Source organism: Lampetra planeri, chromosome 31 (assembly GCF_965212315.1).
Source record: "Lampetra planeri chromosome 31, kcLamPlan1.2.h2, whole genome shotgun sequence".
NCBI lineage: Eukaryota > Metazoa > Chordata > Hyperoartia > Petromyzontiformes > Petromyzontidae > Lampetra > Lampetra planeri.
In genome coordinates, this window is record NC_136137.1 from 6,010,193 (window position 1) to 6,022,867 (window position 12,675).

General features: G+C 47.9%; 1 protein-coding gene across 19 annotated transcripts in view; it reads right to left on the reverse strand.

The window, feature by feature from the left end:
* Window positions 1–12,675, reverse strand: part of LOC144729145 (tRNA-queuosine alpha-mannosyltransferase-like) — a 139,988-nt gene that overhangs the window by 44,628 nt on the left and 82,685 nt on the right. Inside the window, exon 9 of one of the 19 annotated variants that reach the window (XM_078609115.1) lies at window positions 1,613–1,861. The exons of the other annotated variants lie outside the window; for them this stretch is intronic. Coding sequence (XP_078465241.1) covers window positions 1,737–1,861 — 125 coding nt within the window. The 3' untranslated portion in view covers window positions 1,613–1,736. Of the gene's footprint in view, window positions 1–1,612; window positions 1,862–12,675 lie in introns of those variants that run through there. 19 annotated transcript variants of the gene reach the window in all.

Sequence of the window (12,675 nt, forward strand, 5' to 3'; positions counted from 1 at the left end):
TCCACGTGATCAGCCATTTCATTAAGCTATCATATGTGGCCAGGTCTCTTCTGAAAAGGAGCCATAGAGCTGCAGTGGGCCTTAGCCTGGTAAAATCAAACAAATTGAAGTAGAGGAACAGAACTATACTTGTGCATATACGTGTTACCACCAGCCGTGCCACACCGTTCATCGCGGGACATACATCAATAAAATGAGTTTTTTCCCATCACAATGCACGCGCCGTGACATCATCTGCGTAAGAATCAACGACGAATGTAAATTATATTTTGGTGACACGCTTACGTTACATTGAGGCTAGCAGAGCGAACGGAACTACACAAACCGGGAAGGGGGTGGAGGGGGGGTACAAATGAGCAACATTACAAACGAGGTGGAACGATCGAAATAAAAAAAAGTACAAATACTTGGCTAGAATCGTTACCCTGAATTGGGATAACGTGTTGCATTTCATCGGGGGTTTTGTAATCGTCACACGTCAACCATGTCTGACATGTCTAAGGTTCGCTATGCAGAAGCGTTGTCGGCTGTTATAAAATAGAAACGATGGCTTTTTCATAATTCCTTTAAGTGGGGGGGGGGAGGGGGGGGGGGTGAAAACTCAACAATGTGATGCCCAAACATAGGTATGATGATTAACTTCAGCGTCGAAATTAATCCGCCAATTTTCACCTTCGTCTTCGCAGAGCCCCATTAGCCACGCGACTGGCTGAGCGTTGCAGCGCTGCGATTTTCGGAGTCGTGCAAATGACATTCTAAACCCGCTAATAACCTTTCTAGCCGCATTCACTGAGAGCGACGCGCAGATTTAACATTTCCATGCAACAAACACTCCACAAATGCACGGAGACACAAAGCAACGCATCCAAAGACGTGCGCTCGTACTAATGGAAGCACCATTCACGCCTCAGCCAATGTCTCTTCTCACCCGGTTTTGGCGAAAGTGCGCCAATGACTTCCCCACACCTCCGATCAGCACGGTTGGCTACGTACGGTGCGAAAGAAGTTCAATATACATTCTGCCCATATACTAACGCTATCTGTAGACTCAACACTGCCCATAGAATCAACAATACACCTCTGATTAGGGGCCATACATTGAGTAGGTACGCAAAAATCTATCAAAACTTCACCCCTCCCTCCTCCCTGTACGCACGCGAGCTTTTTACACCCCCCCCCCCCCACCTGTGTAGGTACGCCTGACGCACCCCCCCCTCTCCGAATCCAATAGAACGGCCGATTTTAATCCACGCAGAAACGATCAAGGGTTAATAATATTCACGTGTTTAAGCAAACAGATAGTCCACCGCCGGACCATCTAACTAATTTGAAGGCCAATGTAGACAAATTATTATCGAGGATTCACCCCCCCCCCCCCCGTTTCCTATGCGTACAGAAATTGTCAGTCGACCCCCCATACGCAAGCGTACGCATTTGGGTTAACCCCCCCTCCATGCGTACAGACTAAATGGATGGCCCCTTAGCAGAAGTCGCAAACGGGTTTTGATTCCTTACCCGTACCCGGCCGCACCAGGGTCGCAAACGGGCACCCGTACCCGGCTGTACCCTACCCGTACCCGGCCGGGTATCCGGTAGGGTACGGGTATCGGGTACCTGATTGCGACCTCTGGGATGAAGCCATGTTGCAGGCGCGGGTGGGTTGATTCTAGGAACTTGAATTGTGAGAAGAGACAAGACGTTGGGAAATGAGTGACAAACGGTGACTCACCAGTGACTCACGGCCTACCCGTACCCAGCCGCACCAGGGTCGCAAACGGGTATGAATCCCTGCAGTCAGGGTATCGGGTAGGGTACGGGTATCGGTTACCCGGCTGCGACCTCTGCCCCTCAGCACGGTTGGCTACGTACGGTGCGAGAGAAGTTCAACATAGATACGTGTACATACAAAGGGGCAAAGTGCCAGGGTGACGTGTTATGTGAAGCTGCGAATCTGGCGGGGACTTTATGTCACTTACGACAAATCACGAAGTGATCCTTCGTATTTGTGAATCGGACGCAATACGCCGATCCACAAATACGAAGGAGACATCACAGCGATACACTCCGCTGTTATCTGGCTTGACCACCTGAATGTGAAATTGTAGTTGTTGCTCTGTGTCTGCATCGGCCGTACGAAATACGAAGACGACGTGATCCACCAACCCTTGCCTCCAAAGCACTGAGTCGCAGGCGTGAGCCATCGCGCTCAGCTAACAGCAACAACGAATTTCGATGTAAAGCTTTCGTGACTGCAGGGATTCATCTTCTTGGTTCTTTCGGTAAAGTCACGTAGAAGGGAAATAATAAAATAATAAAAATAAAACATAATAAAATAAAATAAAAAAACATAATAAAATAATAAAAATGAAACATAATAAAAAATTTAAAATAAAAATTATAAAATAATAAAAATACAACATTATAAAATAATAAAAATAAAACATAATAAAATAATAAAAATAAAACAATAAAATTTCGATGTAAAGCTTTCGTGACTGCAGGGATTCGTCTTCTTGGTTCTTTCGGTAAAGTCACGTAGAAGGGAAGTAATAAAATAATAAAAAATAAAACATAATAAAATAATTCTCACGACGTTTCGGCCACAACACCTGAGGACGTGCTGCTTGCGTTGTGGCCGAAACGTCGTGAGAATTATTTTATTATGTTTTATTTTTATTATTTTATTACTTCCCTTCTACGTGACTTTACCGAAAGAACCAAGAAGAGCAACAAAGAACTCAACACATTGGTCAATTACACTGTGGCCTTATAAGTAAAAGTTTATAATGGGCAACGTTTCTGGCAATGGTTCTTCGTCACAGCACGTGGGAGAGGCCTGAGAGGTAGTAGCCACTTCTGTGCTTACTCGTGTGCGCACGGTAACTGCGTAATGATGGATTGCGTTCGGTTATGTTATGTGCATATTAGGCGTCCAAGGATGCATTGAGTCATCGGTCTAAATTGTTTTTTGGGCACGCGATACGAGCGTAGAATTGTGCGCGTGAGAATCCGCCGTTTGAAATGCATGTGTTGATTATACGCTAAATTGATGTTGCCTATGTACCTTTAGGCCAAAGTGTAAGTAAGACGGACGATATAAATGAGACGGAACAAATGAGGCACGGTGCATACGAGATGGACAGCGCACTGAAGACGGATCGTGTAAATGACGCAGAGCAAATGAAACGTACAATACAAACTAGACGGACATTAAAAATGAGACAAACTATTCAAACGAGATGGTACAAATGGGACCGATTGAACGAGACGGAGCAATTGCGACATTCAATACAAATGAGGCAGATGGCAAAAACAAGGCAGGCTACTAAACAAGACTTGCGGTTTGTACGGTGGGAGGTGGACGGTGTACTACAGGCAGCACAAATGAGGCAGTGATTAAATGGCATTTTTACACGCAGCAAAAACATGTTTTTTGGAAGATTAACCAGAATCAAGACAGTGCATCGAATCGCTGGGGAGTGAGAGTGGCAAATTGCTACATGCCCAGTAAATACGTGAAACCGCGTTGGATACATCGGCCCTAGGGGGGGGGGGGTGGGGTTCATTCGGAACATTGTTAGCACTCTCTGGAATTGGACCAACTTTTGGGCGAGTATTTGGCTTGGAAAGGATCCTCTATAGCCCACCCAAACCCATCAGTGCAGATACGAAGAAAATAAATTACCACCGCGGAGATGATCCAACTGGCAGTCATCAGGATGAAATTAAACAATTTTAATAAGGCTCAAATTTCAGTTTAAGTGGTAATCAATTTCACAGCGCTCCGTGCTGCACGTGCGTGTATGTGTCCTAATGTTGGAACATTTCAACTTTTTTTGAGCGGTATATGTGCGCAATAAATACACGCATGCGCTTACGCATTCCATTGGCGCGTTTGGCAATTGCGAAGAGAATTTGCCGAGCGTAAATGCTCTATGCGCTTGTTTGCAGAAATTGCAATTTTAAATACACATGTTTTGTAAATTCCGAAATAGCGCAAGTGGCTAATGCTTCATTTTGTCGACGCGCAACAGACGCAGGGGCTCATTTAACAAACGTGGGCATTACGTTTGTTATTAATACGGCGTTTTAAAAAAAAAAATCCACAATTAAAGTGGGCCGGAAGAAAGGGTGGGTGGGTGGGTGGGGGTTACAAAATACAATTTTTTGCGCGCATCTGTGAATAATGGCGCTTGACAACGCGCTATATCCTCCTCATCCAATTTCTTTTGGCCTAAATAATTGGAGCCAACACTGGGGATCGCTTTTTCTCCGGCACGCAAGGCATTTGCATGGCGCTCGCGCGAGAAAGTAAACAATTAAAATTAATTGTTTATTGTCGCAATTATTTTGCAAGGGGGGGGGGAGGGGGGGTGGGGCCTTCTTCCGCGATGTTTATTTGGCAAAATACTCCGTCGTATTGTGATGCGGTAACGGCGGATGACAGTCTGCAATGCCACCCACAGTTTTTTTTATCAACCAGAGGTTCCACAACCAGCAGGGAGAGACTATGCACGCGTGCATTTAATGTGTTATATAACGTAATGTTATATACAACGCGCGTAAAATATGCATGCACATCGGCGCAATGCGCAAGAGAGGTAAATGTTTACGTGGCCCATTTTAGCTCGTTCATATTGACATTCATTAAGCGTGCGATAACACTGGGTTGACTAATCCTCAAATGAGCACTTGGTTGGAAACCTATTGCGATTTATTATAATTGTTCGTTTCTGGTTTCACAATGCTCTAGGGGGAGTAGAGTTGTTCGCAACGGTCCAATATGGCGTGTTGTACATGTGCTTGCTCGCTAACGGGCGCTAGACGTATTACCCTTAACGGGCCAGGCGGGAGAGCACGGCTCTCCGACGTGCTGTCACTGGGGGGGGATGTTCGGCGTTTCTTCGCTTTCCTCCGGGAACCGAAGAAAGCTCCCGATGCAACGTGGAGCGAAACGTCGGACGTCGTGCAGAACAACGCCTCGGTACGACACCGAAAACGCATCTGGGAGCTTTATGCAAACTATGCGGTAGTATTCGTCGTATCAGCGGGAGCATCTTAGTCTGATTCCTGGTCAAGGGTAACACGAACGTTGAGTGACAATCTGAACCAGTCCTGGGACCCTCCAACATCAGAAATCCACACGGACCAGTTTGGTGAAGTATGTTTCAACACGTAGGCTTTCGCGACCAATATCATCCATAAAAGGTTTTTTGGGTGGTGAAGTATGGTCAAACCACCCCGCCCCATTACTGGTGCGAAATTAATTGACAGAAGACCGTGCACTGTTATGATTAATACATTCCTGCGGAGGGAGCTGGTAGGAACGTTGGGTTGCTCGGTCAATGGCCAGGGTCAACGGCGGCGTGGTGTATTCCGCAAATATGCCCGACTGTGAGGGCGGGCACAAGCCGGCGTGAGTAGGTTAAACGTTGAGTTTTATAAGGGCACCACGGGGTGACCAGCCCCTCCCCACCCAGCCCCACCCCTCCCACCCCCCACCCAGCCCCACCTTCCCCACCCAGCCCCTCCCCACCCTCCCCACCCAGCCCCTCCCCACCCTCCCCTCCCCACCCAGCCCCTCCCTACACGACGGACGGACACAATAATCCCCTTTTGGCTGGTGGAACCAGTGGGTTCCTACCAGTATGATCATTCTGTTCAGTAGTTGCACTGCGATCGCCCCGAGTGTGGGTTTTGACACTGCACAGCACAAGCTGCTTTCAGGAATAGGAGCTCCGTGCTGCCGCGGTGTTGTGGTTAACGCAATGGACTTGTAACGCCGGGGGCTCGCTTGGTTCACTCTCCCTGCATGGCAGCTCAAGCAACGGTGCGAGTTTCTAAAATCCCCTCCTCGCCTTTGTGAAATATTGCGCACACGCGTGTAGCGTATATCTGGCTGGGGTGGTTGAATGTGCGCATTACAAAATTAGGAATTTCTATTCTTTTTATGAGACTCTAGTTGTGTACGTATTTTGAACTTATTTCGCAACGTACACAACCAAACGTGCTAATCGGAGGTGCGGGGGAAGGACAACAAACTAAACCCAAAATCAGTTCGAAAGAAATGAGTTTTCAATCTCGATGATTTAAAAGTGCATAGCTCCAGTGGCTTCCTAATATCGGAAGGAGGAGCGTTCCATACGGCAGCAGAGGCGCATCAGAAAGCGCGCGATGCGGTGACCCTCTTTGTTCGATGTGCCAGCCAAAAGCCGCTCATGCGAGGATGACCAGAGTTCGCGTGATGATAGCTTATGCTCCTTGACGAGATGAGCAAGGTAATTAGTCGGTCGGCAGGTCGTGTGCGGTGTAGTAAAGTGTAGCTACTCTCAGCTCTACAGAACATGTCAGGCCAGCATTAAAAAGCAAGCCAAATGTGCATCGGAAGGGCTCTACACAACGCCCTCTGGTAGAGTGAGGCCTTTCCACCAGCAGTGCGGTGAGCAAAGCAATTGCAGGGCCTGCACTTTTACCCACGGCACTCAACAGTGACCGAAGGACGTCTTATACATTTGGGTCGTATTATTATTGTGATCTGTTTTTTTTTTCTACCGACGCGAATTTACCAAAAGAACCAAAGAGAATGGATTCCTGCAGTCACGAAAGCTTCAAGTCAAGATCGTATTATTATTATGTGCCTGTTGATGACCATCCATACATTTCATTACAACGTTGAGCGAAACCCAATAAAAAACAAAGATTAATCCCCACAATGTGTCCAAGTTCCTCTTCCGCCCCCCCCCCCCGCCCTGTCCTGTAGAGGCAAAAATCTTGGTCTGCACAAGGAAGTAGTTCTTTAGGTCCTCATGAAAGTTTTCAGCTCGTGAAAACTTTTTGCTGGTGTCAGCATCAACGTTCGGGTTTTACTAAAGGGGAACCAAGAAAACCACAGTTGTGTAACATTCAATTCTCCATTCTTGCCTATGAATGCAGCAATACATTCGGGAGCTAAATGCCAATGTCAAGATCTGCAAGCCACGATGAGAGGGCTTTCAGGACAGAGTTCATGCAGTTTTGCTTTTCCTCCTACGTTGAAGGAGCGTGGACTGCAGTGGCTGACTCTATGGCCCATAGTTTCGGAGGCATGGCCACAATCGCACAACTACTGTGACTTTTCTTTGATGTATCTCTATGGGCCTCCGTATGTGCCTCTGTGCGTCTCTATGTATCTCTCCGAATCTTTATATACGTCTACATGTCTCTATGGGTCTCTATGTGTCTCTATGGGTCTATGTATCTCTCCTAGTCTCCACTTACCTCCATGTGTTTCTATGGGTTGACTGTATCGGATTAGGTTTCATTGCCACAATAAGCACTGCTGTGCATCTTTTTTCCATTGTCTTGTATAACTGTGTTTACGTGCTATGAAGAAGGGACCATATTTCCTTTTAATGCCACGGTGTTATTGACAAACGTGTTGAGCTTTGAAAAAACAACTTATTGAAACCAGGCATACTCTGCAGGGGGGGCGACTTCTTTTCCGGAAAATAATAATCTCTATAATATGGGAAGTGAATAATTCCTTTTTTTACACTTAAATAGATAAAGGAACAATAACGTAAACATTCCACGTGTAACAATCGGCCTTCCTCCTCTACACGTACGTGTGTTTGTTGAACTTCTTTCGCACCGTACGTAGCCATCCGTGCTAATCGGAGGTGCAGTGTTGCATCTATGGGCAGCGTTGAGTCCAGGGGTAGTGTTAGTATTTTATACTTCTTTGACATCGTACACAGCCAACTGCTAATCGGAGGTGCGGGCCACTTTAATAAAATGTTCCCACTGTGGACAAAAATAACTTTGCGGAACGATTACAATACAATTGTGTTCAATGCCAGAAGAAATTGTATTGCTAATTAAAATCACATTTTTCAATGCAATGTAATGGAGGTGGATTTACTTTGTTAGGCCAATATGGTCAGGTTTCATTTTCAATAAGCTAGCATACCAAACAATAACAACAACAACAATTACGTGAACTTTCTCCCACGCAAGCAGTAACTCGCACTCTGGTTTTGTATTATTTTCTTGTTTTGAGGGCTGTACATCATGAAAAGCCACGTACCGATGTACTTAAAAAGTAAAGTTTTTAACCGGCGTGTGTCACATATAAATCAGAAAGTTGAACACTGACAAAGGGGAGTGGAACGAGCGTTAAAAAGTGCACGAAGCAGCATGGACGTGATTCATGCGTTCATCGTTGAAGGAGCCGCTGCGCCAAACGCGTGACCGTGACCCCTTGCGACAGCGTTCGCTGCAGTACCCCGGCGTTTCGAGTGATTTGTGTGATCCGCGGATCACGGTGGGGGGGAGGAGGGGGGGGTGACCACGGGGGGGGGGGGGAGCGGGTGGGGGGTCAGCACCACTCGTTTGAGGGGCGCAGTCCTCACTTCGAACGTCGACCGCCAACTGAAGTGAGCGCAATTTGCTGCTGGGGTTTGCGCGACGACACATTGGAGACGATGCATGCCCGGGCATTTAAACTATAAACTAAACTTATCAGCACACGTGCCGGAGCTATATCGATTATTGTTGCTGCTTCGGCAGGCCGCATATACCGTACAGCAGTCGAGAGTGAAAATCGCCTTTTGTGTTTAATTGTCCATCCCCCGCACCTCCGATTAGCACATACGGTGCGAAAGAAGCTGAACGGACATACGCACAGCTCGATTTACGTCACCCCCCTTTTACGACGATGTTTCGCAAACACGCCGTCGCTTCATTGGAACCTCCTTTGCCAGTAGCAAAATATGATAATTGTTTTTTTACCCTTTTATCTGGCAACAAAACTGACACCTTTTTTTTACAAGGAGTCATGTTTGCATTGACCACAATACCTGCAGTCGGAATGCAAAAAAAAAACATAACTCTGATAATGTATGCATCTTCCTTGAAATTGATTGGCCCACACCCGAGACAGCTTTCCTTAGAGCCCAGTCTCACATGGTGTTGGACCAGATGACGCCAAAAGGCGATGCATACATGATCAGAGTTGTGTTTTTTGTTTGCATTCCGACCGCAGGTATTGTGGTCAATGCAAACATGACTCCTTGTAAAAAAGGTGTCAGTTTTGTTGCCAGATAAAAGGGTAAAAAAACAATTGTAACTTCATGAACACCGCAACCCGATTAGCGTCGCCTCGACCTCCACGCAACTTGCGCTCGCGTCGCTGACGACGCCGTTCGTCCTTTCTCGTACATCCGAGGTCGCAACCGGGTACCCGATACCCGTTTGCGACCCTGGTGCGGCCGGGTACGGGTAGACCATGAGTCACCGGTGAGTAACTGTTTGTCACTCATTCCCAACGTCTTGTCTCTTCTCACAATTCAAGTTCCTAGAATCAACCCACCCGCGCCTGCAACATGGCTTCATCCCAGAGGTCGCAATCAGGTACCCGATACCCGTACCCTACCCGATACCCGGCCGGGTACGGGGTAGGGTACGGCCGGGTATGGGTACCCGTTTGCGACCCTGGTACGGGTAGCCGTTTGCGACCCTGGTACGGGTAGCCGGGTAAGGAATCAAAACCCGTTTGCGACCTCTCTCGTACATCCGTCGTCTCTCAGCCTTCGCCTCCACCTTCCCTGGCACGCGAACTACTTTGCTACGCGCACAAAGGCGTGTGCGCCGTACCGTGGCCGAGTGCAATCCATCATTGACATCCAGTACGCGGAGATTATTTGGAGAGAAAAAAGAATCGCTTTGTGGTTCACGTCGATTCGATGTGCGTCGTCCGCACCTTTCAGGAACGCGCGGCGGCGATTTCTTGCCCACGCCACCGCTGACTGATGGGGGGCCTCCACCGTGAGCGCATTTTGGCGACTCTACGGGTGAAACGCGCCTTACAAATGTACAATTATGATGATGATTATGATGATTATTGAGTTGGCGGGAGCCCGAGCAAGAGCTCCCCTCTTAAGGGCACCGTTACACGGCACCACCAGCGCACGCTAAACGCTCATCATCAGCCGCGAGAACTCCCTCCTCCTCCTCCTCTCTCCCTGCGAGAGCGTTGTGCGGATTTTTTCCTTTTGCTTATTTGCGCAGACGCACCGCACCCCCCCCCTACGGCTGCAAAGAGCTGCTGGGGGGCCGCTCGACTGTGCGAGCGGCGTTAGGGGGGGGGCAGTACCCGCGGGGGGGGGGGGCAGGGTCGGGGGGGAAGAGTCGCAACACTTTTCGGCTTCGAGCCCGGCTTGTTAATCGAAATAAATAATTTTCGATTTAAAGCTTTCGTGACTGTAGGGATTCATCTTCTTGGTTCTTTCGGTAAAGTCACGTAGAAGGGAAATAATAAAATAATAAAAATACAACATAATAAATTACTTTATTATTTCCCTTCTACGTGACTTTACAGAAAGAACCAAGAAGAAGACGAAATAAATAAGTAACGACCTGACCGACCGGACGGACACACTACGTAGGCGAGCGGGGGGGGGGGATATAAGTAAATGCCACGCGCGGGGTTTCGGCGACGCGCCGCGTGGCAACGCTCACACGGACGGTGACGACGCTCACACAAACAACACCGAGGCGCAGATGATAACCAACCCCGGCCGGTGGCCACCCACCCCCTCGTGTGCCGTGCCGGTCTTTATAGGTGCTCGCTAACAGCGCTTGCTTAAACAAGTTCTGCAAAAGGCTACACGTGGGGGCGGGGGGGGGGATTTTTGCCTTTGTGTTGTGTCCACACTATTTGTGTGTCCACGTGCATGTGTTTCCGTGAATGTGTCCACGCACGTGTATGTGCGCACGTGTTTCCGTGTATGTGTACATGCATTCGCGTGTGTGCGCGCGCATGTATGTCCGTCCGTGTACGTGTCCACGCATTCGTGTGTACGTGTGCGCCCGTGCGTCCGTGTCCGTGCATTCGTGTGTGTACGTTTCCGTGCATGTGTCAACGCATTTGCGCCTACGTCTCCATGCATGCGCGCGTGCGTGCGTGTGTCCGCGTGCCTAATATAACCCCCCCCCCAGCCCGGCTTAGCACGTGGACGCCTGCCCGGGCAGTGATCTCAGCGCTTCCTGCCTTGGCTGCCCCAGGGATTGTAGGCGGCTCGGGGAGCTCGCAATGAGCGAGCGAGACCTCGGGGCCCGAGATCGCTTCTCTTCTCACTCACAGCTGCTTGGCCACTGGCCCCCGGCTCGTTGCCAGAACAGCTCATGTCGTAACAGATGCAAAGGCCATTTTCCTTCCCTTTTCCCCACCCAAAGACTCCCCTTTCTCCAAAATGCACCCATTTCAATATGAATACTATTTTTGAAGAAAAAAATGTTGTGAAGGAGAAAAGAAAATCACACGGTTGGATGAGCCGAGGAGGTGGTCGGTCGTCGTGGTGGTGGTTGGTAGGGGGTGGATTTCATCCGAGTTGTGGGGTTGGGTGTCATAAATGATTTTTGGGCATCTCTGGGTGATAAAACGCTGCATGCTGGAACATCTCTCTTCTTTGTCCAAGCCAAAAGTCTCATTTACTGCACGGGGGTTAGCTGCTCGGAATTTATCTCTGCGTGTACTGCTGTGCCTCTTCCCAAGCCACATTCTATAGACTTGAGTATGTATGTATGTTTCACTTTTTTTGCACCGTACGTAGCCAACCGTGCAAAACGGCGGTGCGAGGACAGACAACAAGCTAAACACAAAAAGCAGTTTTAAAGAAATTAGTTTTAAATCTCTATTTTACATTGCATAGGTCCAGTGGCTTACTAATATCGGAAGGAAGAGCGTTCCAGACGGCCGTAGAAGCGCGTCTGAAAGTGCCGCATGATGCGGTGACCGTCTTTTTTTTACGAAGAGATCCATAGACTCACATAAACGTACACAGAGATCCACAGACTAACATACAGACCCAGAGGCTCACTTTCACTTACATGATCCATAGACTTACATAGATAACCTCACACTTGCACAGACTTACATGGAGACACATAGACTCAAATCAAGATTGAGACACATAGACTTAGTTAGAGATACATAAACGTACATAGAGATCTACAGAATTAAGTACAGACCCACAGACTCACAAACAACTTAAATGATCCACAGACTTACACACGATACCTTTACAAAGACTTACATAGACAACCACAGACTTGCATCTTCTTAGAAGCCAAATTCCCATCATTGCATGGGGTCAGCTGCTCATATTTTCTTATCCACGTGTTTCTAGACTGTGCCTCTGCCCTCATCACTATACCCGTCCTGGACTGTAAATCTCAGCTGCCAACAGCTTATGTTTAGCTTTTGCTTTACAATTGTTCATTGCATGTGTGCATCGATCGTCCTGTTGGTGCGTGTGAATTATTCACGCACGAGTCGTATGAAGTTGTTCAGCCCCCCCCCCCCCCCCAAATTGTGGGTTGTCTTGGCGATGGCAATTCAGCTACCCTCTGCCTCCACGAACACCATCGATCAGATCAATAAACAGGGCTAGAATATTTACTTCTCTTTTTGACTTTTTGCATATGCAAAAAGTATATTACTAATAAGAAGTGATGGATCTGCCTCTGTGGATCTCTCCCTTGGTTTTCTCCTGCATGAAACGCTCTTAAATGGAATTGGCCAATCGTCCAAATGTAGCGAAACCTTTCCTACAAAAAACAGTCTTGGGATATTACTAGCGTTTCCCGGATAGATAAATAAATAGCATAATTATTATAGCCGCCACTTTATGCTGT